Genomic DNA, 27,483 nt, shown 5'->3' on the forward strand with positions numbered 1-27,483 from the left:
AGGAAAGTCGACGTAAGCTTAGCTCATCATCGAAAATTGTGCTTCGGAAAGAAGGACCAGATAGCACAATTAAAAAGTTGCACGATAATGATGTAGCCGATCAGGCTAGGAATAACTTGAAGAGTTATTAAATCATAAGCAACGAAAATTACTTAGAGTTATTGAATCATAGTGCGGAATCGATTCACTTAACGGTGTTCTCGAGTGTTTAATAACTCAGGGCCCGTGAAAAATTGGAACCAGTGAGAATGTAGCACTTGATGGAGAACTCATAAGAAGTTATGCAGTTCCATGATAATCTCGAGATACCAGGGGGTAATACTCGACGACAGATCAAAGTAGAGGTTGGACTAGGGTAATGCTCTGTAGAAGACAAGTACTTAAACTTGCACGAGAAATGGTATTTAAAGGAGAACATGGTCGGAATCCACGATCATAAAGGATCGAACCACGGATACAAGATGAACTTATTAGAAAGGGGTAATTATTTTTACGAGCAGCTTCCATGATAAGGTATACATTGTGTCCCTGGGCATGAACGCAAGGTTCAAGGTCGACTCCCACTTCTTCAATGTATAACCTTGCATTCACTTTTCGCTTTGATAAAGGCATTAGTGTTGAAAGTTTTATCTGGTGAAATACCGGATGAGTATGACTCATGAAAACTTCCGAGTTCACACATATAAAGGAAGGCATAGGTTCAACCCGTCAGGGTATCATGGAAACATATACCACAAGCTTCAATAGTAAATACGACCAGCTCGAAAGCAGAGCATGGTTGGCCAAGCAGATGATACAATTTATCAAGGGCATTATGTATCTGGTAAAGAACTCACAAGAATTTTGGTTGTGAAGGACATTGTCGGATAATAACCCGGCAATGGTTATGGCGGTCCACAACGGGGCTGATGTGAGTATCGGAACTCAATCAAAGGAAGAAGGAATGCGAATGCATCAGATTATAGAAACAACTGAGTAACTTAGAGCTCAATTGCAAAGGTATTAAGATTTACAAAGTGAAGGATCAGAAGCAGACGCTCTGATCAAGGATGGATAAGTTCCATATACTTAGGGGCACAATCGACGACAATTTGATTAGCGAGAACCAGCTCACCTTTAAATGACGTCTGAGCCAAAAGGATGAATTCTAGGATCTGGCTGAGGATTGCAAGCATTCGCAACATATTGAATCAACCGACTCGAAAGGATAATGACAAGGGATGCAAATAAGATTATGAGACTTATGGGATTAACCATAATGCAAGATAGCAAGAATTTCAAGAGCAGTAGGTTGCTCAGGATTTTCGGAAGATCAAATGGTATTTCGAAGACTGTTGTGAAATGCATGAATCAACTAGGAATGGACGGATACTCGATAAGTGCGAGGAATTATCCATACGGGTATTCATGCGGCAAGATCTGTAAGGCAGTAGGCACAAAATATTATCGGGACAATAGATAGGATTTCAGGGTATCTTGTAATAACAAGACCAGCTGGGGATGAATGAAAAAAAATGACAACTGCAAGTAGTTATCCATCAGGGTTGATAGTGGAAGGGGAATTGCAAACGTGATGACACAAGTTCTCGGGTTAACGGCGGAGAGTATCTTCAGGATCTTCACGTGCAGCAGACGATCATCAGAAATAAGGGGCTCTCCGGGTGAAAATGATAACGAGATCCTAATGTTAGATTTAGTAAAATCATTTAACCCGAATAGAAGAGAGATCAGAGTCCCAGAGTATAGACGAGGAATAAAAGATCCTACTACCACCCAATGGCGATGTGTGCCCGTAAGACACACAGCCATGTTAGTATAAGTTTTGCAATGTCTAGACTCGACTTTGGCCAAGGAGTTGGAAAGAGGGATTCCTACAGGCAGTCGGCTCTGATACCAACTTGTGACGCCCCCGATTCGACCGTACACTAATCATACACGCAAACGTGTACGATCAAGATCAGGGACTCACGGGAAGATATCACAACACAACTCTACAAATAAAAATAAGTCATACAAGCATCATATTACAAGCCAGGGGCCTCGAAGGCTCGAATACAAGAGCTCGATCATAGACGAGTCAGCAGAAGCAACAATATCTGAGTACAGACATAAGTTAAACAAGTTTGCCTTAAGAAGGTTAGCACAAACTGGGATACAGATCGAAAGAGGCGCAGGCCTCCTGCCTGGGATCCTCCTAACTACTCCTGGTCGTCGTCAGCGGGCAGCACGTAGTAGTAGGCAACTCCGGTGAAGTAGGAGTCGTCGTCGACGGTGGCGTCTGGATCCTGGGCTCCAACATCTGGTTGCGACAACCAGGTAGAAGGGATAGAGGGAAAAGAAGGAGAAGCAACCATGAGTACTCATCCAAAGTACTCGCAAGCAAGGAGCTACACTACATATGCATGGGTATATGTGTAAAGGCCATATCGGTGGACTGAACTGCAGAATGCCAGAATAAGAGGGGATAGCTAATCCTGTCGACGACTATGCTTCTGGCAGCCTCCGTCTTGCAGCATGTAGAAAAGAGTAGACTGAAGTCCTCCAAGTAGCATCGCATAGCATAACCCTAACCGATGATCCTCCCCTCGTCGCCCTGTGAGAGAGCGACCACCGGTTGTATTTGGCACTTGGAAGGGTGTGTTTTATTAAGTATCCGGTTCTAGTTGTCATAAGGTCAAGGTACAACTCCAAGTCGTCCTGTTACTGAAGATCACGGCTATTCGAATAGATTAACTTCCCTGCAAGGGTGCACCACATAACCCAACACGCTCGATCCCATTTGGCCGGACACACTTTTCTGGGTCATGCCCGGCCTCGGAAGATCAACACGTCGCAGCCCTACCTAGGCACAACAGAGAGGTCAGCACGCCGGTCTAAATCCTATGGCGCAGGGGTCTGGGCCCATCGCCCATTGCACACCTGCACGTTGCGTACGCGGCCGGAAGCAGAACTAGCCCCCTTAATACAAGAGCAGGCTTCCGGTCCAATCCGGCGCGCGCCACTCAGTCGCTGACGTCACGAAGGCTTCGGCTGATACCACGACGTCGAGTGCCCATAACTGTCCCCGCGTAGATGGTTAGTGCGTATAGGCCAGTAGCTAGACTCGGATCAAGTAGCAAAATCTCGTTAAGCGTGTTAAGTATCTGCGAACGCCGACCAGGGCCAGGCCCACCTCTCTCCTAGGTGGTCTCAACCTGCCCTGTCGCTCCGCCTCAAAGTAACAGTCGGGGGCCGTTGGGAACTCAGGCCCATCACTACCTGGATGGAGCCACCTGCCCCTTCAGCCCCCATCTCCAAACAGTATCATAAGTAATGTAATAGTGTAAGTATATATCATATGCCCATGGTCACCTCCCGAAGTGATCACGGCCCAGTAGTATAGCATGGCAAACGGACAAGAGTGTAGGGCCACTGATGGAACACTAGCATCCTATACTAATAAGCATTTAGGATTGCAGGTAAAGGTAACAACAGTAGTAGCAAGGACAGGCTATGCATCAGGATAGGATAAGAAAAAGCAGTAACATGCTACACTACTCTAAAGCAAGTAGTAGGGAGAAGAATAGGCAATATCTGGTGATCAAAGGGGGGGCTTGCCTGGTTGCTCTGGCAAGAAGGGGTCGTCAACACCGTAGTCGTACTCAGTGGCATCAGCGTCGGTCTCGGGGTCTACCGAAGAAGAAGAGGGGGGGAAGAAACAGTAAATACGGAGAAAACAAAGCATAACAAAACCTAACGAGGCAATACGCGGTGTAGGTATGCCCTAACGCGGTAGGAGGTGATACAGACGAAAGGGGGAAACATCCGGGAAAGTATCCCCGGTGTTTCACGTTTTCGGGCAAATGAACCAGAGGGGGAAAAGTTGCGTGTTTGCTATGCTAGGGATGTGTGGCGGACGAACGGGCTGCGTATCCGGATTCGTCTCGTCGTTCTGAGCAACTTTCATGTATAAAGTATTTTCATCCGAGATACGGATTATTTAATATTAATTTTTAAAGATTTAATTCATTTTCTGAATTTAATTTAATTCAAAATAAATGTGAATTGCTAGGTGCACCAAGCTCTGGGTACACATAAGTGTACCAGAGGGGCTGACATGTGGGTCCAAGGGGTCCCAGTTGACCAGTCAAACTTTGACCAGTCAAACTTTGACCAGTCAAACTTTGGCTGGTCAACAGGGGGTGGGTCCCCCTTGTCATATACTATCTTACTAACCTAACAGAGTAAATACACTAATTAGGTTATCAGTTTAAATAACACATATTAATTAAGTTAACTAACTCTTTAATTAATTAATTAATTAATTAATAATAATTAATCTTTTTTTTCATAAATGTTTCAGGGGCGTGGGGCCCCTTTGTCATAGCCCCTCGGGGTTAACGGGGCAGGATAACGGGCACGGGCGAGGCTGCCCGTTTGGGCGCCCGCCTAGACTAGTGGAGGCGCCGGGCCTTCGTAGCCGGCGGCGAGGTGCGTCGGGCAGCAGGGGGCGAGCGTCGGCTGTGGTGCGACGTGCGCGCAGGGGAGCGGCCAAGGCAGTAGGCAGGTGAGCAGCGACACGGTGCGGCAACGACAGAGGCACGCCTCGGGCGGACGTGCGCGCGCGAGGGCACGGCCAGGTCATGCGCGGAGCAGGGCACCGGGCGCGGCAACGGGAGGACACGGACGACGGTTACGACAACGAGATTGAGGGAGGAGGTGGGGGTCGTCGGAGAGGCTCACAGCGGAGCTCGTGGAGGGCTCGGTGAAGCCGGGGGAGGTCGAGGCCGTCCGGCGAGGTGGGGATGAGGACGACAGTTCCAGGCGGCGGCAGTTGGCGGCGGTGCGATGAGCATGACGTCCTGGGGAGCTCGGGGAGGAGGACGAGGACGTGAGGTCTGGCAAGGAGGCGGTCGATCCGAGCGGCAACGGCGGGGCCTTCGGCGGCGGTGGTGGCGCACGGCGATGACGAGCGGGTGCGGTCCGGTGGGTGGCTCTGGCGACGGCGGTCCGTCGAGGCGCGACGTCGGGCGAGCAGCAAGGGGCGTCGTTGCCCCCCGATCTAGATCAGGGGAGAGGGAGGAGCAGGGTCGTGGGATCGGGCGACGTTGGGGGCATGCGTCAGGGGCGATGGGGACGAGGCAAAGTTGCCTCGATCCCGATCCAGACGGGTGAGAGAAGGGGATCGTGGGGAGGAGTGGAGAGTGGGATCGGGCTAGGGTTTCATCGGGGTTGGTTATAGGCCAGGGGGAGTTGGGTCGGCTAGCTGGCAGAGGCCGCTGGGCCACGGCCCAGCTGGGGAGGGGGGCGTAAAGTTGTTTTCCTTTTATTTTATTTTTGTAATTTTGCTTTACTGTTTTATATTTGTTTCCTATTATTTTAGTTTCTGTAAAATACATACTTAGCATCTAATTTAGTATTTCAGTTTAGTCCACTGTCACAAAAAGTCTAGTCCCCAGATAATTTAGTTTGATAATTTATTAATTAGTAAAGGCATTTAAATAATTAGGTTTGCTACTATTTAAATCATTTTAGTGTAGTTAAGCATTTCATAAAAGTTTGGTTTCACCACCATAATCACCTATGTATTATCTGGCACGATCCGAACATTTTAGTTTTAATATTTGAAAACTTTTATTGTTTGCTTAATTTTGAATTTGAATTCGAACCGTTTTCAAACTAACGCGAGAGTAGCAACAGTAATCGAAGTGACGTGGCATCATTAGCACAGGTTCACTGTAGCCTAATTATCCGGATGTCACATGTTATAAGTTCTCTGTTGAGACACTCGATGTAATAAGTGTGTGATTGCTACTCTGTTATAAATCCTTCAAGTACTGTGTGGTGTCAGCATTACTGATCCAGGGATGACACCTGAGCACAGGGATTGGACCGTTTGAGGTCTGGTCGCTACAGAATGTGCAGTCATCTTGGCATACTAGTATTTATAACCGAGTACTAATACGCTCCTAAGTGGGAAACCGTTTAGGTTGTGATCGGTGTGAACAGGTTTGCAATGCAATATACTCCCCTTTTGTAAGGCCCCGCTTTGGAAAGGTGCATGCATGCAACCATTTCATTGGTTGCATTGAAAGCAATTGTTGTTGGTGCCATGGCTGAAATATTAATATACTTCATGCGTGCTTTTTCATTGGCTGCATGCATGTGAGAGAGTGCATTAGGAGTGAAATGAAAGAATTAATGTGAGCAAATTACTATGTGTCTTGGTCTAAGCGAAATTGTCTTTAGGCCTAATAAACCCGGACGGAGGGAGTAGCGTGGTACTAATACGCTCCTAAGTGGGAAACCGTTTAGGTTGTGATCGGTGTGAACAGGTTTGCAATTCAATATAGCGTGGTACTAATACGCTCCTAAGTGGGAAACCGTTTAGGTTGTGATCGGTGTGAACAGGTTTGCAATTCAATATAGCGTGGAGTAATTTGCAATTCAAATTTTAGTTTTTCCATTTTATAAGGCTCAATTTGGTTGTTCCCCAACACATGTTCAGATTCCAAGGTGCATTAAATCATTGCATGCAAGTATTAAGAGAAAATTGACCAATGCATATACTTTATGCATGCATGCATTGATAAACCTAATTTTTTGAGAAAAACAAGAGCATTACTAGGTGCTTTTGCAAACTACAAAAAATATTCCACCACTCACCATCTTTGTTGGTGAGATTTTTGAATTAAGCCCTATAAACCGGAATGGAGGGAGTACTGCTGTGTACGTGCAATAACTGGCACCGTCATATACATATCTTACGCTTAATGGGCGTTCGACAGGAATAGCTGCGTGGCGAGCTCTAGGCTAGTCTTTTTTCAGACGCATTAAACCTATCTCTCGGGACTTCACGCACGCACCATCGTACCACCCACAAAAACTTGTACTTTGAGTTTAGTAGTACGTTATACAGGAAGAGAAGAGGTGCACGCACGCACTCGTCCTCTCACACACGCGTCTGTTTTTTTCTCGAAAAGGAGGATGATGACCCCCGGCCTCTGCATCTGGGAGTCACACACGCATCTGTAGCTACGAATTGTAGTGTTCTCAACCATCCGATTGGCTCTATCATGGATGTACCTATAAACTAAAACATGTCTAGATACATCTATATTTTGACAAATGGAAGGCATGTATTGTGGAACGGAGGGAGTGCTTGTCATCAAAATGGATAAAAAGGGACGTATGTAGAACTAAAATATGTCTACATACATCTCCTTTTATCCATTTTGATGACAAGTAGTACTTCTTACCCAAAGGAACTTTATATCCAACAGACACAATAATATCCGTTCGATTGTTGGAAATTACTGATCTGATGTCGAAGTAATTGCTGCATCGCCACCAAAACCCAGCATTTCTTAAGCTAAAGTAGACCAAGGTAATCCCTATATTAGCATATTACTAAGATAAACAGAAGGCACTGTAGAAACATTTAGGACGTGAGCTTGTCAATATGAATGTGGAGGGACACAAGCTTAGCCCTGGCCAGCAGCTTGGGCGGAACTGTCAAGAAGGTCAGCTCCTGCACGTCGACATCGCCGGGATCCTTGCTGCTTGTCACCTCCATTTCCACCTTGACGGCGTTGGTCGTGCCTTTGGGTTCCCTCGGCGGGCCGTTCACCCACAGCTTGGCCACATAGTGGGGCAGTGGGGACGCCCCCGCTCTGATGCAGACGACCGACACGGTGATAGGCGCGCCGATGTTGAGCACGCCGCCGACCAAGAAAAACGTGCGGCGGTCCTCCTCGGTGAACAGCAAGAGCCGTGGCTCCGACAGTGGCACTTGCAGCTGGAGCACCTTGCCGTACTGGATCCTGTGCACGGGCATGGGATGCGCGGTGCTGATGTGGTGGTAGAGCACCGGCGGCGGACCTTCATAGCCGCAGACGGGCACGGGGCATTTGCAGGGCGCGAGCGGACACACGCTCTGGTGATCGGCGAGCTTGTGGTAAGTGACATAGAGCCCACAACCTTCGTGCGGGCACTCCACCCTCACCGACGAAAGGACGGAGTCCACCGCCGTGTTCCGCACGTTGAAGCCACCGCCGCGCTCGCACTTCTGGCACAACCGCTGGTTCCTAGGGCGCTCGACGCGGCAGTCTGCGTAGGCCAGGTGCCCTCCCTTGCACTGCAGAAATCAATCGAACAGCACATCAATCAAGAAACCTGCACCTTGCTCAATCAGCCGAATGGACAAGGTGTATTCGAACCACGTACACTGGAGGCGTCAAGGGGCGGAGGCACAAGGGGCAGTGGAGCACGGTGAGGTCCATCGAGACCTTAGAGAGCTCCATTGTCGGGTCCTGTTCAGTCTGCATGATCTCGCCCTCCTCGTGCACAACCATCTCTCGACTTGGGCCGGGGTATTACAAAGCTTTACCGTCACATATTTTATAGTACTTCAAGGTGCATTAAATCAACACATGCAAGTACTCCCTCCGGTCCTATTTACTCCACACATTAGCTTTGTCTGAAATCAAAGTTTGCTAAGTTTGACCAAATTCATATTAAAAAATATTAACATCTATAACATCTAATAAATATAATATGAAAATATATTTCGAGATGGATCTAATAATAAATATGTTGTTATGTGAATGTTAATAATTTTTTGTATAAATTTGGTCAAAGTTGGATGAGATTGACTTTAGACAAACCTAATATGCAGAGTAAAAAGGACCGGAGGGAGTATCAAAAGGAGAGTCACGGCATGCATGCATGCGTTGTAATTAATGCATCGGTAAACACAAATTATTGAAATATATCGAGTGCAGTGCTTTGATGTGTCGTGTCAACTCGTACATCAATGAGAAGTTTGATTATCCTCTCCCTCGCGGACTTAACTGCACCTGCCTTTGGCTATATGACAGGTTGGCCACACACCTGTCGGGCCCACCTGTCATACACACAAAGGAAGGAGCGTCCCTCCCTCGCCCATGAGCGTGGTGGCTGGCAAGACTAGGAGAAGCTTTCACTACACGCTCTCCCTCCCGCACGCGGTGGACATGCAGCAGTTCAATCGGTGTCAGATGGCCAGAAGCATACTGTAGTACTCCTCCAGTGCAGTAGTACTCCATCATTGTTTGACTTCCCGAAGAGGCGAAGAGCCAAGCGCAGCCCAGACGCTCGTGTGGCAGTTTCATGTGTAGAGTAGTCTAGGATAGCCTGTACCGTGCCTGTAAGCTTAAAATCGTTGGGGTCGGCTCCATGCTATGTGGCCGTCTCGAAGTTTTTTTAAAAATAATTAAAATAGTCTTCTGGCCCTACCTGACACCCTGGTGATTGTAGTTTGCACGCTCATCTGGTCAAGACAGGAATATATATTTTAATTTGTTTTTTTTCGAAAAGGGGGGACTCCCCGGCCTCTGCATCAGAACGATGCATACGGCCACATATATTTTAATTTGTGGTGGGTAAATGTTAGAGGTTGCAGCAAATATATTGTACACTCCGGGTCTTTCAGCCAAGTTTAGAGGCAAGCATGTGGGGCCAGTGCTATGGTGTGTCGCGTCAACTCGTACAACGAGGAGAAGCTTGATTTTACTACATGCCTTCTCCCTCACCCATGCGCGCGGTTGCTCGCAAACGAGGACAGGCTTTTCCTTAGTAGTACTTCTACAACAAGCTATTTGTCCCACTTGCGGTGGACGGACATGCAGCAGTGGATTCGACACTGTAGAAGCAGTAGTAGTAACATCATTGTTCGTCTTCTCGAATAGGCGAAGAGCCAAGTGCAAACCGAACGTTGCAGTTGCGAACATTGGAGCACGCATATAGCCAGGCTCTTGCATGAGACAAAATTGCTATGTGAGCCCAGTATTGTACTAGTACGTACAACTACTTGCTAGTATAGCCCCACCACTCCAATCCATCTACTCCCAAGTCTCTGCGCAACACTGCTCACTCCAATCCAAGACCAAGTGACCAGAAGCCACAAGCACCTATGGAGGCGATGGACGCGAGCGACAGTCGGCTGTGCCAAATCATCCAAGGCGCCGGCCTGCGGCCCCGCACCGTGCAGCGTTTCCAGACGGTGCTGTCGACCGCAGGCATCGTTCACGCGGTCATCGCCACCGAGGGAGGAAACCCACAGCTGCCAGAGGGGCCCGATCCTCTGCCCGTGCCGTTCTCTCCGACACAGTGCCGGCTCGGGAGGTCCTCCCACCCTTCTTCCTCCCTGTCGTATTGTCCGTTGATCCAACCTGCCGCCGCCGACATCCCGGCGACCCTCAGGTATAAGTTCTTCGAAAGCGGCCTTGCTCTACTACCCCAGCTCCCCACGTGTCTGCATGTGCATCTTTTTCTACTCCCATCAGCTCTTCCAAAGCCACCTAAATTTTTTATATTATTAGAGGTAAAGCTACTTCATGCATTCGAATCTAGGGCTTTGTTCAAACAACGAAGAAAGGGGGGAAAGTTGTAGCATGAATCTAGGACTTGATTCAAAGAGGAAATAATATGGTGAAAGTAGTAGAGACCGGATACCCAACCGATCTCTTGGTTGAAAAGGGAAATAATGGGAAAACATAGTACAAACTGGATAAGGAACATATCTATTATTGGTTGAAAAAAGGATAGAAAGTGGCGGCTGGTGGACAAGTCAACAGAGTATGTCCAGGATTAGATTTGCTGCCATCACATAGTAAAAGGTCTCCAGGATTAGATTTGCTGCCCTCACATAGTAAAAGGTCCCAGGATTAGATTTGCTGCCCTCACATAGTAAAAGGTCTCAGGATTAGATTTCCTGCCCTCACATTGTAAAAGGTCTCCAGGATTAGATTTGCTGCCCTCACATAGTAAAAGGTCTCTAGGATTAGATTTGCTGCCCTCACATAGTAAAAGGTCTCCAGGATTAGATTTCCTGCCCTCACATAGTACAAGGTCTCCAGGATTAGGTTTGCTGCCCTCACATAGCATGAACAAACTCGGCATCACCACTTTATGCCTCCTTGTAGGTACATTGTGTTGATGCATCCACTGTCGCATGTCCTTATACCAACCTTTCGCTGTTGTTAATGTAAGGGTGCATGTAAAATGAAGCGATCACACTGTTACCTTAGGGACATGTCTAACCAGTGTTATTGTTAATCTAATGCCTCCAGTGATAAGATGCAATTAAACTGTGTTACAAATGGCACTCATGTTGTTTTCCCCAGTATGATAAGTAAGTTGCTCCTTTACGCTGCTGAGTGTCCTGGTGTCCCCACGGTCCCATGCCCTTAAACCAACTCTTTAGCTGCTGTTGATTTACTGTGTCTGGTAAGCAAGGAATGCCACCATTAAAGTAATCCATATTTGAGGAATCTCACTGTTGATCGTAATGCACCTGGTAACATGAAGCATTGCTGACGTTTTAAAATTTCTACCGTCCTTGCGTGATTGCCATGAACATAATTAAGATGCTTCTTTTCATTTTGTATATGTATCGTATATTCTTATTGACCAGCAACTGTTTACTTTCTATCTTTTTGTGCAGATAGGGATATCCATTTCACCTTGTTGCTATTGTGACCTTTTGGTGAACTACACAAAACACTTTTTTTGGAATGAGTGTCTTGTGCAGTTCAACTAAAATGTCATGTGGGAAACATCTCTCAATTTTGGTGGAACTGCACAAAATGGTGATTGGAGTTTCCAAAATCTCCGTCAAGTTCTGCTGGTAATCTCGTGCAACATTTTATTAGCCTTTGCAAGATGGAGCCGTCACTGTCACCATAATGGCACTTTATTTTAGTGGAACTGCACAAAAGCATAAGAAAATTATAGTTGCACCTTACATGAGCCGGACAGCCAACCTTAATGTTCCTCAATGTTAGTGCAACTACTAAAGAAGAACCTGCCAGCTCACAAGAGCAAGTACTTCTTGCCAGCTGAATGATGCAATATTTGCTTCATTTCAGGTGAACTGTAGAAAAAGGCGCATGAATTGAATCATGGAATTCCAGGCAGACCTCATCCAAGTAGAGCTGGAGGTTGAGTTCAAGGAGGCCACTATTAAAGCGAAGTCATGCTCTCTTGTCTCCTTGTTTGTGTTGTGCAAACATGTTGTGCAAATAGGAATACTCAACTACAGATGTTGTGATGGTCAAGAGCATTCGCCAAGTTCTTCGATTGTATGACATGGCTAGCCAAGATGGGTTTAATCCCGATATTCACTTTATCAAAAGGCTCTAATGGGTTGGTTCCGAATCTTGCAAGCTGGAAATCAGTGAGATGTGTAGGCATCTTTGTTGTACTTATTATTTGGATCTTATTTATTGGTTCTGAATCTTGCGAGCTGGGAATCAATGGGATGTGTAGGCATCTTTGTTGTACTTATTATTTGGATCTTATTTGTTGGTTCTGAATCTTGCAAGTTGGGAAACATGGCATGATGCAGAGGACAACAACCATAACAAACAGTTCAAACTTGGTAGTATTATCTTTGTGAAAGTGCGACAAATGTGCTGATCGTGTGCGTCCTGAGAATAATAATTTTAATTGTTGTGCATGTTGATCCTGTGGCACTGATAGAACGATCGAATGCATTGCTTGTTTTATATAAATTTCTATTAAAGCTAATTAAATTTAAGTAAAGTGACCACTAACTCCTGTTATTACAGTACCAATACAGACCCGCTCGTGAACCGACGTGTGGCCGAGGGTGCATCTTCTGTCGGGCGTGCAGCGGACAAGGGAGGGGTAGTAACTATTGTCGCCTGTACACACTCAGCTTACTGTTTAATCCAGTTCCCCAAGAGCTTAAAAACGAACTGCTGCCGCCGCCTACACACTCATTCACTTGAAGAGACTCTGATGGCGATCCGAGGGGTGAGTCTGCTGGATATGGACTTCAGCAAGGAGTTCCCCTTTGAGTTCGCCATTCAGTCCTATGGCTGCACCAAGTTGAATGTGATGTACACCAACGATACGGACTCGGTGAAGCTCTGCCTCGCCTCAATCCTATGGCTACACCAGGTTCTGGAGCATTCGCCTATTTCATCGGCAGCGCCGACTGCACCTTCGCTACGGTGGAGAGAAGAACGCGACGATTTGGCCATCTGGTGCAACAAGCTTGTCAACATCCAGAAGCAATACAAGATCATCAGCAACGGGCAGGAGAAGGACTCCGTGGTTGACTTCACTGAGACCATCATCGACCCTGATACGCCAACATTAAAGAAGATGACCTGAACACGTGGGAGGTACCTCTGAATCTAGCCTACATAACCTATGCGGCCAAGGACGCATACGCATGCTACGACATGTACAGGCAGATCTTGGACATGAGGGCGTGTCTGCATCCGGTAACCGACGAGTACACGGACAGCCGCAGCGTCATGATCAAGCGTGCCAGGAAGGTCTAGATGTTGTACTTTATCTATTTATAAGCACCTTTATCATCTGAGTGTTTCATGCATTAGCCTATGTGTCGTAATTATCTGTTTTGTCCAAAATATTTCTTTTAAGAACCCATTAACCTGATTGCTTTTTTTAGTGGCTATTTTCTTATGTATGTAAACTAGTTCACTTGTCCGTAAAAAAAACTAGTTCACTCGGCTGCCGTGCTTTGGATCTCCTTCCTCCCAACATATTCCCCTCCTCAGGTGGACCCAGCAGGTCTCTGAATTTTCTCCCACTTTCTTTTTCGATGTAAACTGAGTTTTCTCCCAGTACTTTCCCCTAGAACCAACTCAATTGTCCCACATCTAGCCTAAAAAATAATAATACCCCATGTACTATTAACTCATCAAATTGAAATGATATTTTATTTTGTAAGTTGAAAGTTCTTACAAAATAATAATAATAATTGTTTATATATAACTTGGCAAGTTAACTCCTAGTGATTGTGTACATAAGCTTGCAAAGATTTTACTGACGTGCAATCATGTGTTTATGTTTTTATAACATTTCTCGGTCTAGCCCAACATGATATTTTCACCCAGCCCAGCAAGTTCGCGAATTTCGAGAAAAATGCAAATGGGATTTAAACGGGCTGCATAGATGCTACATCATTGTTTCACCCAGCCCACCAAATGGACTAAAAGACAAATGGACTGGCTGACATGTGGGCCAGTAGGTCGAAGCCTAAGAAGGCGTTGGATTTACATCCAATGGCCGGCATTCTTCTTCAATCTCTCGTTTTCTTGCTCCAGCCGCCCAAAGCAGCGCTGGTCGTGTCGCGTGCTCCTGCCTCTCATGGCTGGCTGTGATGCCGTGGAGGCCTCACCGCCCCCTACTACTCCCACCGCTGGCCCAGGGTATCCCTCTACTCACCCACACCCCCGGTTATTCTGTGGCGACGGCAGCCTCATGCCGCAGTCGAACCAGTGAACCCTCGTACTCCTCTCCGTGTGGGCATCCACTGCCGCGTCTTCCCCGGCTCCGCGCCGTCCCCTTCCTAGGTCTCGTCGTCGTCCACTGCCTAGGTGCTCTCGGCACGGCGTGGTCAATGTGGTCAACGACCAACTTCCTTCGGAAGAGTACTGTACGTGGAGAGGCTGACAGCTGGGTCCACGGCCACAGCCTAGTTTTTTGTGATTTGCCAAGTAAGTCTCTTTGTCAGGCCTGTTGGGCTACAAATCTTTCAAGACGAGGAGGGCTTCATTCGGTTGGCCGAGAAAATGGCCTATCAGTAATGAGAAATGGGATGTACATTTTTAAAACACATCAAATTGGAAATTAGTTTCAAATATCTTTTTTTCATTTCGAGATTTTAAATTACATTAATTTTTATGCGTGGAGAATTTGTTGGATTTTATATTGATATACATTGATACGTCCATTTTGCATCATGCTTTTATATCAATATTTATTGGATTATGGGCTGTTATTTGACATTATGTCACAATACTTATGGCTATTCTCTCTTATTTTACAAGGTTTACATAAGGAGGGCGAATGCCGGAAGCTGGAATTCTGGGCTGGAAAAGGAGCAAATATTAGAGACCTATTCTGCACAACTCGAAAACTCCTGAAACTCCACGAATACCTTATAATAAATAATGAAAAATCCTCGCCAAAGACGAAGACCAGGGGGCCCACACCCTTTCCACGAGGGTGGGGGCGTGCCCCCCTACCTCGTGGGCCCCCTGGTGGCTCTCCGATGACCATCTTCTCCTAGTTGAAGTCTTTCGTCAAGAAAAAAAATAAGAAGCAACCTTTCGGGACGAAACTCCGCTGCCATGAGGTGGAACCTTGGCGGATCCAATCTAGAGCTCCGGCAGAGCTGTTCTGCCGGGGAAACTTCCCTCCTAGAGGGGGAAATCATCGCCATCGTCATCACCAACGCTCCTCTCATTAGGAGAGGGCAATCTGCATCAACATCTTCATCAGCACCATCTCATCTCAAAACCCTAGTTCATCTCTTGTATCCAATTCTTGTCTCCAAGTCCAGGATTGGTGCTAGTAGGTTGCTAGTAGTGTTAATTACTCCTTGTAGTTGATGCTAGTTGGTTTAATTGGTGGAAGATCATATGTTCAGATCCTTTATGCATATTATTACCCCTCTGATTATGAACATGAATATGCTTTGTGAGTAGTTACGTTTGTTCCTGAGGACAAGGGAGAATTCTTGCTATTAGTAGTCATGTGAATTTGGTATTCGTTCGATATTTTGATGAGATGTATGTTGTCTAGCCTCTAGTGGTGTTACGCGAACGTCGACTACATAACACTTCACCATTATTTGGGCCTTGAGGAAGGCATTGGGAAGTAATAAGTAGATGATGGGTTGCTAGAGTGACAGAAGCTTAAACCCTAGTTTATGCGTTGCTTCGTAAGGGGCTGATTTGGATCCATATGTTTCATGCTATGGTTAGGTTTACCTTAATACTTTTGTTGTAGTTGCGGATGCTTGCAATAGAGGTTAATCATAAGTGGGATGCTTGTTCAATTAAGAACAGCACCCAAGCACTGGCTGCTACATCTTGAGCTTGCGTTGGTTTTCCCCGAAGAGGAAGGGATGATGCAGCAGAGTAGCATAAGTATTTCCCCCAGTTTTGAGAACCAAGGTATCAATCGAGTAGGAGGCCACGCTCAAGTCCCTCGTACCTGCACAAAACGATAGCTACTCGCAACCAACACGATTAGGGGTTGTCAATCCCTTCACGGTCACTTACGAGAGTGCGATCTGATAGATATAATATTTTTGGTATTTTTGGTATAAAGACGCAAAGTGTAAAGTAAAAAGCAAAGTAAAAAAGCAAAGCAAGATTAAAGTGATGGAGGTTGATATGATGAGAATAGACCTGGGGCCATAGGTTTCACTAGTGGCTTCTCTCAAGGTCATAAGTATTCTACGGTGGGTGAACAAATTACTGTTGAGCAATTGACAGAATTGAGCATAGTTATGAGAATATCTAGGCATGATCATGTATATAGGCATCACGTCCATGACAAGTGGACTGAAACGATTCTGCATCTAGTACTATTACTCCACTCATCGACCGCTATCCAGCATGCATCTAGAGTATTAAGTTAAAAATAGAGTAACGCTTTAAGCAAGATGACATGATGTAGAGAGATAAATTCATGCAATATGAAATAAACCCCATCTTGTTATCCTCGATGGCAACGATGCAATACGTGCCTTGCTGCCCCTTCTGTCACTGGGAAAGGACACCGCAAGATCGAACCCAAAGCTAAGCACTTCTCCCATGGCAAGAACTACCAATCTAGTTGGCCAAACCAAACGGATAATTCGAAGAGACTTGCAAAGATAACCAATCATACATAAAAGAATTCAGAGAAGATTCAAATATTATTCATAGATAGACTTGATCATAAACCCACAATTCATCGATCTCAACAAACACACCGCAAAAAGAAGATTACATCGAATAGATCTCCACAAGAGAGGGGGAGAACTTTGTATTGAGATTCAAAGAGAGAGAAGAAGCCATCTAGCTACTAACTATGGACCCGAAGGTCTGAGGTAAACTACTCACACTTCATCGGAGAGGCTATGATGATGTAGAAGCCCTCCGTGATGACGGGCCTCTCCGGCCGAGCTCCGGAACAGGCCCCAAGATGGGATCACGTGGATACAGAAATTTGCGGCGGTGGAATTAGGTTTTTGGCTCCGTTTCTGTTCGTTTGGGGGTACATAGGTATATATAGGAGGAAGGAGTACGTCGGTGGAGCTCCGAGGGGCCCATGAGGCAGGGGGCGGGCCCTAGGGGGTCCCTCACCCTCGTGACTGCCTCTCTGATGCCTTGGCATAGGGTCCAACTCTCCTGGATCACGTTCGGTGAGAAAATCACGTTCCCGAAGGTTTCATTCCATTTGGACTCCGTTTGATATTCCGTTTCTTCAAAACACTGAAATAGGCAAAAAAAACAGCAATTCTGGGCTGGGCCTCCGGTTAATAGGTTAGTCCCAAAAATAATATAAAAGTGGAAAATAAAGCCCAATATAGTCCAAAACAGTAGATAATATAGCATGGAGCAATCAAAAATTATAGATACGTTGGACACGTATCAAGCATCCCCAAGCTTAATTCCTGCTCGTCCTCGAGTAGGTAAATGATAAAAGGAGAATTTTTGATGCGGAGTGCTACTTGGCATAATTTCAATGCAAATCTTCTTAATTGTGATATGAATATTCAGATTCGAAAGATTCAAGACAAATGTTTATATTGACATAAAAAATAATAATACTTCAAGCATACTAACAAAGCAATTATGTCTTCTCAAAATAACATGGCCAAAGAAAGTTATCCCTACAAAATCATATGGTCTGGCTATGCTCTATCTTCACCACACAAAATATTTAAATCATGCACAACCCCAATGACAAGCCAAGCAATTGTTTCATACTCTAACTTTTTCAAAACTTTTTCAATCTTCACGCAATACATGAGCTTGAGCCATGGATATAACACTATAGGTGGAATAGAATGGTGGTTGTGGAGAAGACAAAAAGAGGGGAAGATAGTCTCACATCAACTAGGCATATCAACGGGCTATGGAGATGCCCATCAATAGATATCAATGTGAGTGAGTAGGGATTGCCATGCAACGGATGCATTAGAGCTATAAGTATATGAAAGCTCAAAAAGAAACTAAGTGGGTGTGCATCCAACTTGCTTGCTCATGAAGACCTAGGGAAATTTGAGGAAGCCCATCATTGGAATATACAAGCCAAGTTCTATAATGAAAGATTCCCACTAGTATATGAAAGTGATAACATGAGAGACTCTCTACTATGAAGATCATGGTGCTACTTTGAAGAACAAGTGTGGTAAAAGGATAGTAACATTGTCCGTTCTCTCTTTTTCTCTCATTCATTTTTTTATTATTTTTTTTATTTGGGCCTTCTCTTTCTTTATTTTTATGGCCTCTTTTTTGGGCTTCTTTGGCCTCTATTTTTTATTTTTTTATTTTTCGTCCGGAGTCTCTTCCCGACTTGTGGGGGAATCATAGTCTCCATCATTCTTTCCTCACTGGGACAACGCTCTAATAATGATGATCATCACACTTTTATTTTTCTTACAACTCAGCAATTACAACTCGATACTTAGAACAAAATATGACTCTATGTGAATGCCTCCGGCGGTGTACTGGGATATGCAATATGACAACGATGAATGTGCCATGATAAACGGAACGGTGGAAAGTTGCATGGCAATATATCTCGGAATGGCTATGGAAATGCCATAATAGGTAGGTATGGTGGCTCTTTTGAGGAAGGTATATGGTGGGTGTATGATACCGGCGAAAGGTGCACAGTATTAGAGAGGCTAGCAAAGGTGGAAGGGTGAGAGTGCGTATAATCCATGGACTCAACATTAGTCATAAAGAACTCATATACTTATTGCAAAAATATAGAAGTTACCAAAGCAAAGTATTACGCGCATGCTCCTAGGGGGATAGATTGGTAGGAAAAGACCATCGCTCGTCCCCGACCGCCACTCATAAGGAAGACAATCAATAAATAAATCATGCTCCGACTTCATCACATAACGGTTCACCATACGTGCATGCTACGGGAATCACAAACTTTAACACAAGTATTCTTTAAATTCACAACTACTCAACTAGCATGACTTTGATATTACTACCTCCATATCTCAAAACAATTATTAAGCATCCAACTTTTCTTAGTATTCAATGCACTCAAAAGAAAGTTTCACAAATCTTGAATACCTAGCATATTATTATTAAGCAAATTACCATGCTATTAAGAGACTCTCAAAATAATTTAAGTGAAGCATGAGAGATCAATAGTTTCTTTAAAACAAATCCACCACCATGCTCTAAAAGATCTAAGTGAAGCACATAGAGCAAAATTACTTAGCTCAAAAAGGTATAAGTGAAGCACATAGAGCAAAACTACATAGCTCAAAAGATATAAGTGAAGCACATAGAGTATTCTATCAAATTTTAATTCATGTATGGCTCTCTCAAAAGGTGTGCACAGCAAGGATGATTGTGGCATACTAAAATGCAAAGACACAAATAATACAAGACGCTCCAAGCAAAACACATATCATGTTGGTGAATAAAAATATAGCTCCAAGTAAATTACCGATGGAAGTGGACGAAAGAGGGGATGCCTTCCGGGGCATCCCCAAGCTTTGACTTTTTGTTGTCCTTGGATTATCTTGGGGGTGCCATGGGAATCCCCAAGCTTCGGCTCTTGCCACTCCTTGTTCCATAATCCATCAAAAGAATTCACCCAAAACTTGAAAACTTCACAACACAAAACTTAAAGTAGAAAAACTCATGAGCTCCGTTAGAGAAAAAAAACAAAAGACCACTTCAAGGTACTGTAATGAACTCATTATTTATTTATATTGGTGTTAAACCTAATGTATTCCAACTTCTCTATGCATTATAAACTATTTTACTAACCATAGATTCATCAAAATAAGCAAACAACACACGAAAAACAGAATCTGTCAAAAACAGAACAGTCTGTAGTACTCTGTAACTAACGCAAACTTCTGGAACCCCAAACATTCTAAAATAAACTGCTGGACGTGAGTAATTTATCTATTAATCATATTCAAAAAGAATTAACTAAATAGCACTTTCCAAATAAAAATGACAGCAGTTCTCGTGAGCGCTAAAGTTTCTGTTTTTTTACAGCAAGTTCAACAAGACTTTCCCCAAGTCTTCCCAACGGTTCTACTTGGCACAAACACTAATTAAACACAAAAAACACAACCAAAATATAGGCTATATAATTTATTTATTACTAAACAGGAGCAAAAATCAAGGAATAAAAATAAAATTGGGTTGCCTCCCAACAAGCGCTATCGTTTAACGCCCCTAGCTAGGCATAAAAGCGAGGATATATCTAGGTATTGCCATCTTTGGTTTCAGAGAAAAAGAGAGCAAACTTGTTATCTATGGAATTAATCTTTCTATTTTGACAGAGTACATGTCCATTAATGGTAGAAGAAAGATTAAGAATGTTGCGGAAATTGGCATCTAGGCTAGCTTTTATCTTTTTAATAGATTCGTTTTGGTAAGAAAGCAAGAGAGATGTGATTTCAGTTTTCTCATTAATGGGGTGCCCAAATATAGTTTTCATCCTCTCATAGGTATATATGGGGGTAGCCCAACATAAAAGCTTTTTAAGTAAACCTCAATTTGATATTGAGGTACATAGCTAGCCCGGATCCCTACAACCTATCCCAAGCATCTTTTAAAGTTTCATCAAGTAAATAACGAAAAAATCCAGAATCATCTTCATCAAAATTACTAAGGTTCTCATTGATAACTCCGGCAAGTTGTTCTATAGCATTCCGATTTATGAGTTTAGATAAGATAGCAAGATTGTCTAAAGCACTAGAACTTGGGAGAGAACCCCCAACTCTTTTTAGTTCTGACATGGCGAGGGAAAAGCGGAAAATAGAGAGGGAGGATAGAGAGAGAGAGGGTGAATAAAATGGCAAGGGTGAAGTGGGGGAGAGGAAAACAAGAGGCAAATGGCAAATAATGTAATGCGAGAGATAGGGATTGTGATGGGTACTTGGTATGGTGACTTTTTGCGTAGACTCCCCGGCAACGGTGCTAGAAATCCTTCTTGCTACGTCTTGAGCTTGCGTTGGTTTTCCCCGAAGAGGAAGGGATGACGCAGCAGAGTAGTGTAAGTATTTCCCTCAGTTTTGAGAACCAAGGTATCAATCTAGTAGGAGGCCACGCTCAAGTCCCTCGTACCTGCACAAAACGATAGCTACTCGCAACCAACGCGATTAGGGGTTGTCAATCCCTTCACGGTCACTTACGAGAGCGAGATCTGATAGATATAATATTTTTGGGTATAAAGATGCAAAGTGTAAAGTAAAAATCAAAGCAAAAAAGCAAAGCAAGATTAAAGTGATGCAGGTTGATATGATGAGAATAGACCCGGGGCCATAGGTTTCACTAGTGGCTTCTCTCAAGGGCATAAGTATTCTACGGTGGGTGAACAAATTACTGTTGAGCAATTGACAGAATTGAGCATAGTTATGAGAATATCTAGGCATGATCATGTATATAGGCATAACGTCCGTGACAAGTAGACCGAAACAATTCTGCATCTACTACTATTACTCCACTCATCGACCGCTATCCAGCAAGCATCTAGAGTATTAAGTTAAAAACAGAGTAACGCTTTAAGCAAGATGACATGATGTAGAGAGATAAATTCATGCAATATGAAATAAACCCCATCTTGTTATCCTCGATGGCAACGATGCAATACGTGCCTTGCTGCCCCTTCTGTCACTGGGAAAGGACACCGCAAGATCGAACCCAAAGCTAAGCACTTCTCCCATGGCAAGAACTACCAATGTAGTTGGCCAAACCAAACGGATAATTCAAAGAGACTTGCAAAGATAACCAATCATACATAAAAGAATTCAGAGAAGATTCAAATATTATTCATAGATAGACTTGATCATAAACCCACAATTCATCGGTCTCAACAAACACATCACAAAAAGAAGATTACATCGAATAGATCTCCACAAGAGAGGGGGAGAACTTTGTATTGAGATTCAAAGAGAGAGAAGAAGCCATCTAGCTACTAACTATGGACCCGAAGGTCTGAGGTAAACTACTCACACTTCATCGGAGAGGCTATTATGATGTAGAAGCCCTCCGTGATGACGGCCCTCTCCGGCGGAGCTCCGGAACAGGCCCCAAGATGGGATCTTGTGGATACAGAAATTTGCGGCAGTGGAATTAGGTTTTTGGCTCCGTTTCTGTTCGTTTGGGGGTACGTAGGTATATATAGGAGGAAAGAGTACATCGGTGGAGCTCCAAGGGGCCCACGAGGCAGGGGCGCGTCCTAGGGGGGGCCCACCCTCGTGACCGCCTCTCTGATGCCTTGGCGTAGGGTCCAACTCTCCTGGATCACGTTCGGTGAGAAAATCACGTTCCTGAAGGTTTCATTCCGTTTGGACTCCGTTTGATATTCCGTTTCTTCGAAACACTGAAATAGGCAAAAACAACAATTCTGGGCTGGGCCTCCGGTTAATAGGTTAGTCCCGAAAATAATACAAAGTGGAAAATAAAGCCCAATATAATCCAAAACAGTAGATAATATAGCATGGAGCAATCAAAAATTATAGATACGTTGGAGACGTCTCACTGGTCCACCCACATGTCAAATTATCAAAGTACCGAATGCGAATCATATGAACGTGATGAAAACTAGCTTGATGATATTCCCATGTGTCCTCGGGAGTGCTTTTCCTTATATAAGAGTTTGTCCAGGCTTGTCCTTTGCTACAAAAAGGATTGGGCCACCTTGCTACACTTTATTTACTTTTGTTACTTATTGCTCGTTACAAATCAAAACTATTTGTTACTAATTATTTCAGTACTTGCAGAGAATACCTTGCTGAAAACCGCTTATCATTTCCTTCTGCTCCTCGTTGGGTTCGACACTCTTACTTATCGAAAGGACTACGAGAGACCCCCTATACTTGTGGGTCATCAAGAATATTTTCTGGCGCCGTTGCCGAGGAGTGAAGCGCCTTTGGTAGGTGGAATTTGGTAAGGAAAAATTTATATAGTGCGCTGAAATTTACTGCCACTAGTTACTATGGAAAGTAATCCTTTGAGGGGCTTGTTCGGGGTATCTTCACCCCGACCAGTAGAGCAAAGAGTTGCTCCTCAACCTACTGAACCTATTGAAAATGAAATTCCTTATGAGTATCCTTCGAGTATGATACAAAAACTGCTAGCTAATCCTTTTACAGGAGATTGAACAAAGCATCCTCATGAACACCTAATATATGTGGATGAAGTTTGTGGATTATTTAAGCTTGCAGGTATACCCGATGATGTTGCTAAGAAGAAGGTCTTCCCTTTATCTTTAAAGGGAGACGCATTGACATGGTATAGGCTATGTGATGATACGAGATCATGGAACTATAAAAGATTGAAATTGGAATTTCATCAAAAGTATTACCCTATGCATCTTGTTCATCGTGACCGCAATTATATATATAATTTTTGGCCTCGCGGAGGAGAAAGCATCGCTCAAGCTTGGGGGAGGCTTAAATCAATGTTATATTCATGCCCCAATCATGAGCTCCCAATAGAAACAATCCTTCAAAAAATTTATGCTCGGCTTTCTGAAAATAATCGCACCATGCTCGATACTTCTTGTGTTGGCTCTTTTATGATGAAGACTATTGGATTTAGATGGGATTTATTGGATAGAATTAAACACAACTCTAAAGATTGGGATCTCGATAAAGGTAAGGAGTCAGGTATGACACCTAAGTTTGATTGTGTAATCTTTTATGGATACCGATATTTTCCGTAAGTTTAGCACTAAATATGGACTTGATTCTGAGATAGTAGCTTCTTTTTGTGAATCTTTTGGTACTTATGTTGATCTCCTTAAGGAGAAGTGGTTTAAATAGCATCCTCCCATAGAAGTAAAAGTAGCTGCACCTATTAAAGTTGAAGAAAAGACTGTCACTTATAATGATCCTATTGTTCCTACTTGTTATGTTCAGAAACCACCTTTCCCTGTTAGGATAAAGGATCATGCTAAAGCTTCAACTATGGTTCGTAAAAGCAATATTAAAACATATACACCTCCTGAGCAAGTTAAAGTGGAACCTAATATTGCTATTGTTAAAGAGCTCTTGTCTGATAATATTGATGGGCATGTTATTCAGTTCTGTGGTGAAACTGCGAGAATTGCTAAACCTTGTGCTAAAGATAAACATAGACCTGTGGTAGGCGTGCCTGTTATTTCTGTTAAAATAGGAGAACATTGTTATCATGGCTTATGTGATATGGGTGCCAGTGCTAGTGTTATACCTTATGACTTGTATAAAGAAATCAAGCATGAAATTGCACCCACTGAGTTAGAAGATATTGATGTCACAATTAAACTTGCTAATAGAGATACTCTTTCAACAGTGGGAATTGTTAGAGATGTTGAAGTCTTGTGCGGGAAAACTAAATATCCTGCTGATTTTCTTGTTCTTAGTTCCCCACAAGATAGCTTTTGTCCCATTATATTTGGTAGACCCTTCTTGAACACTGTTAATGCTAAGATAGACTGCGAAAAGAATGTTGTTACTATTGGCTTGGATGATATGACTCATGAATTTAATTTCTCTAAATTTAGTAAACAACACCGTGAATAAGAATTTCCTAGTAAGGATGAAATTATTGGTCTTGCTTCTATTGCCGTACCTCCTAGTGATCCTTTAGAACAATATTTGCTAGACCATGAGAATGATATGTTTATGAATGAAAGAAGGGAAATAGATGAAGTATTCTTTAAACAGGAACCTATGCTGAAACACAATTTGCCTGTTGAAATCCTAGGGGATCCTCCTCCACCTAAGGGTGACCCCGTGTTTGAGCTTAAACCGTTGCCTGATAATCTTAAATATGCTTATCTTGATGAAAAAAAGATATATCCTATTATTATTAGTGCTAACCTTTCAGAGCATGAAGAAGAAAGATTATTGAAAACTCTGAAGATGCACCGTGCTGCTATTGGATATACTCTTGATGATCTTAAGGGCATTAGTCCCACTCTATGTCAACATAAAATAAATCTGGATGCAGATGCCAAACTAGTTCGTGATCCTCAACGACGTCTGAATCCTAAAATTAAAGAAGTGGTAAGAAAAGAAATACTAAAGCTTCTGGAGGCAGGTATAATTTATCCCGTTGCTGATAGTCAGTGGGTAAGTCCTATTCATTGTGTCCCTAAGAAGGGAGGTATTACTGTTGTTCCTAATGATAAAGATGAATTGATTCCATAAAGAATTATTACAGGTTATAGGATGGTAATTGATTTCCGCAAATTAAATAAGGCTACTAAGAAAGATCATTACCCCTTACCTTTTATCGATCAAATGCTAGAAAGATTATGTAAACATACACATTACTGCTTTCTAGATGGTTATTCTGGTTTCTCTCAAATACCTGTGTCGGCTAAAGATCAATCAAAGACTACTCTTACATGCCCTTTTGGTACTTTTGCTTATAGACATATGCCTTTTGGTTTATGTAATGCACCTACTACCTTTCAAAGATGCATGATGGCTATATTCTCTGACTTTTGTGAAAAGATTTGTGAGGTTTTCATGGACGACTTTTCCGTCTATGGATATTCTTTTGATGATTGCTTGAGAAATCTTGATCGAGTTTTGCAGAGATGTGAAGAAACTAATCTTGTCTGGAATTGGGAAAATTGCCACTTTATGGTTAATGAAGGTATTGTCTTGGGGCATAAAGTTTCTGAAAGAGGTATTGAAGTTGATAAAGCCAAGGTTGATGCTATTGAAAAGATGCCATGTCCCAAGGACATCAAAGGTATAAGAAGTTTCCTTGGTCACGCCGGATTTTGTAGGAGGTTCATTATGGACTTCTCGAAAATTTCTCCGCCTCTGACTAATTTATTATAAAAAGATATACCATTTGTCTTTGATGATGATTGTGTAGAAGCATTTGAAATACTTAAGAAAGCATTAGTCTCTGCACCTATTGTTCAGCCACCTGATTGGAATTTACCCTTTGAAATTATGTGTGATGCTAGCGATTATGCTGTAGGTGTTGTTCTAGGGCAAAGAGTTGATAAGAAATTAAATGTTATCCATTATGCTAGTAAGACTCTAGACAATGCTCAAAGAAATTATGCTACTACTGAAAAAGAACTTTTAGTAGTTGTATTTGCTTGTGATAAGTTCAGACCTTATATTGTTGATTCTAAAGTAACTATCCACACTGATCATGCTGCTATTAAACATCTTATGGAGAAGAAAGATGCTAAACCTAGACTTATTAGATGGGTTCTCTTGCTACAAGAATTTGATTTGCATATTGTTGATAGAAAAGGAGCTGAGAACCCCCGTTGCAGACAACTTATCTAGGTTAGAGAATGTTCTTGATAACCCAATACTTATTGATGATAGCTTTCCTGATGAGCAATTAAATGTCATAAGTACTTCTCGTAGTACCCCTTGGTATGCTGATTATGCTAATTACATAGTTGCTAAATTTATACCACCTAGCTTCACATACCAACAAAAGAAAACGTTCTTCTATGATTTGAGACATTACTTTTGGAATGACCCACATCTTTATAAAGAAGGATTAGATGGTGTTATTAGACGTTGTGTACATGAGCATGAACAGGAACAGATTCTATGCAAGTGCCACTCCGAAACATATGGAGGACACCATGCGGGAGATAGAACTGCACATAAGGTATTGCAATCCGGTTTTTATTGACCTACTCTCTTCAAGGATGCCCGTTAGTTTGTCCTTTCTTGTGATGAATGTCAAAGAATTGGTAATATTAGTAGACGTCAAGAAATGCCTATGAATTATTCACTTGTTATTGAACCATTTGATGTTTGGGGCTTTGATTATATGGGACCTTTTCCTGCCTCTAATGGATATACACATATTTTAGTTGATGTTGATTACGTTACTAAGTGGGTAGAAGCTATTCCAACTAGTAGTGTTGATCATAACACTTCTATTAAAATGCTTAAAGAAGTTATTTTTCCGAGGTTTGGAGTCCCTAGATATTTAATGACTGATGGTGGTTCACATTTTATTCATGGTGCTTGCCGTAAAATGCTTGCTAAATATGACGTCAATCATAGAATTGCATCTCCGTATCACCCACAGTCTAGTGGTCAAGTAGAATTGAGTAATAGAGAACTCAAATTAATTTTGCAAAAGACCGTCAATAGGTTTAGAAAGAATTGGTCCAAGAAACTTGATGATGCATTATGGGCCTATAGAACTGCATATAAAAATCCTATGGGTATGTCTCCGTATAAAATGGTATATGGAAAAGCATGTCACTTACCTCTCGAACTAGAACATAAGGCATACTGGGCTATTAAAGAGCTCAACTATGATTTTAAACTTGCCGATGAAAAGAGGTTATTTGATATTAGCTCACTTGATGAATGGAGAACCCAAGCTTATGAAAATGCAAAGTTGTTTAAAGAAAAGGTTAAAAGATGGCATGACAAAAGGATACAAAAGCGTGAGTTTAATGTAGGTGAATATGTATTGCTAT

At 43.1% G+C, this 27,483-nt stretch overlaps 1 protein-coding gene and 1 long non-coding RNA gene across 2 annotated transcripts in view; both read right to left on the bottom strand.

Moving 5' to 3' along the window:
* Positions 1–2,023: 2,023 nt before the first annotated feature.
* On the bottom strand, positions 2,024–4,816 carry LOC147958965 (uncharacterized). Its single transcript, XR_015612316.1, has 3 exons — positions 4,723–4,816; positions 3,598–3,669; positions 2,024–2,299 (listed from the first exon to the last, which is right to left on the bottom strand). It is a non-coding gene; the product is annotated as an uncharacterized LOC147958965 (long non-coding RNA).
* A 2,604-nt stretch (positions 4,817–7,420) lies between these two features.
* Positions 7,421–27,483, bottom strand: part of LOC125553477 (E3 ubiquitin-protein ligase SINA-like 7) — a 33,040-nt gene continuing 12,977 nt past the window's right edge. The window contains exons 2-3 of the mRNA XM_087532391.1: positions 8,199–8,340; positions 7,421–8,116 (exon numbers count right to left, since the gene is read on the bottom strand). Of these exons, the coding sequence (XP_087388517.1) occupies positions 7,421–8,116; positions 8,199–8,340 (838 nt within the window). The remainder of the gene's footprint in view (positions 8,117–8,198; positions 8,341–27,483) is intronic.

This window comes from Triticum urartu, chromosome 7A (assembly GCF_056163025.1).
Source record: "Triticum urartu cultivar PI428250 chromosome 7A, HENAU_Tu73, whole genome shotgun sequence".
NCBI classification, from domain to species: domain Eukaryota; kingdom Viridiplantae; phylum Streptophyta; class Magnoliopsida; order Poales; family Poaceae; genus Triticum; species Triticum urartu.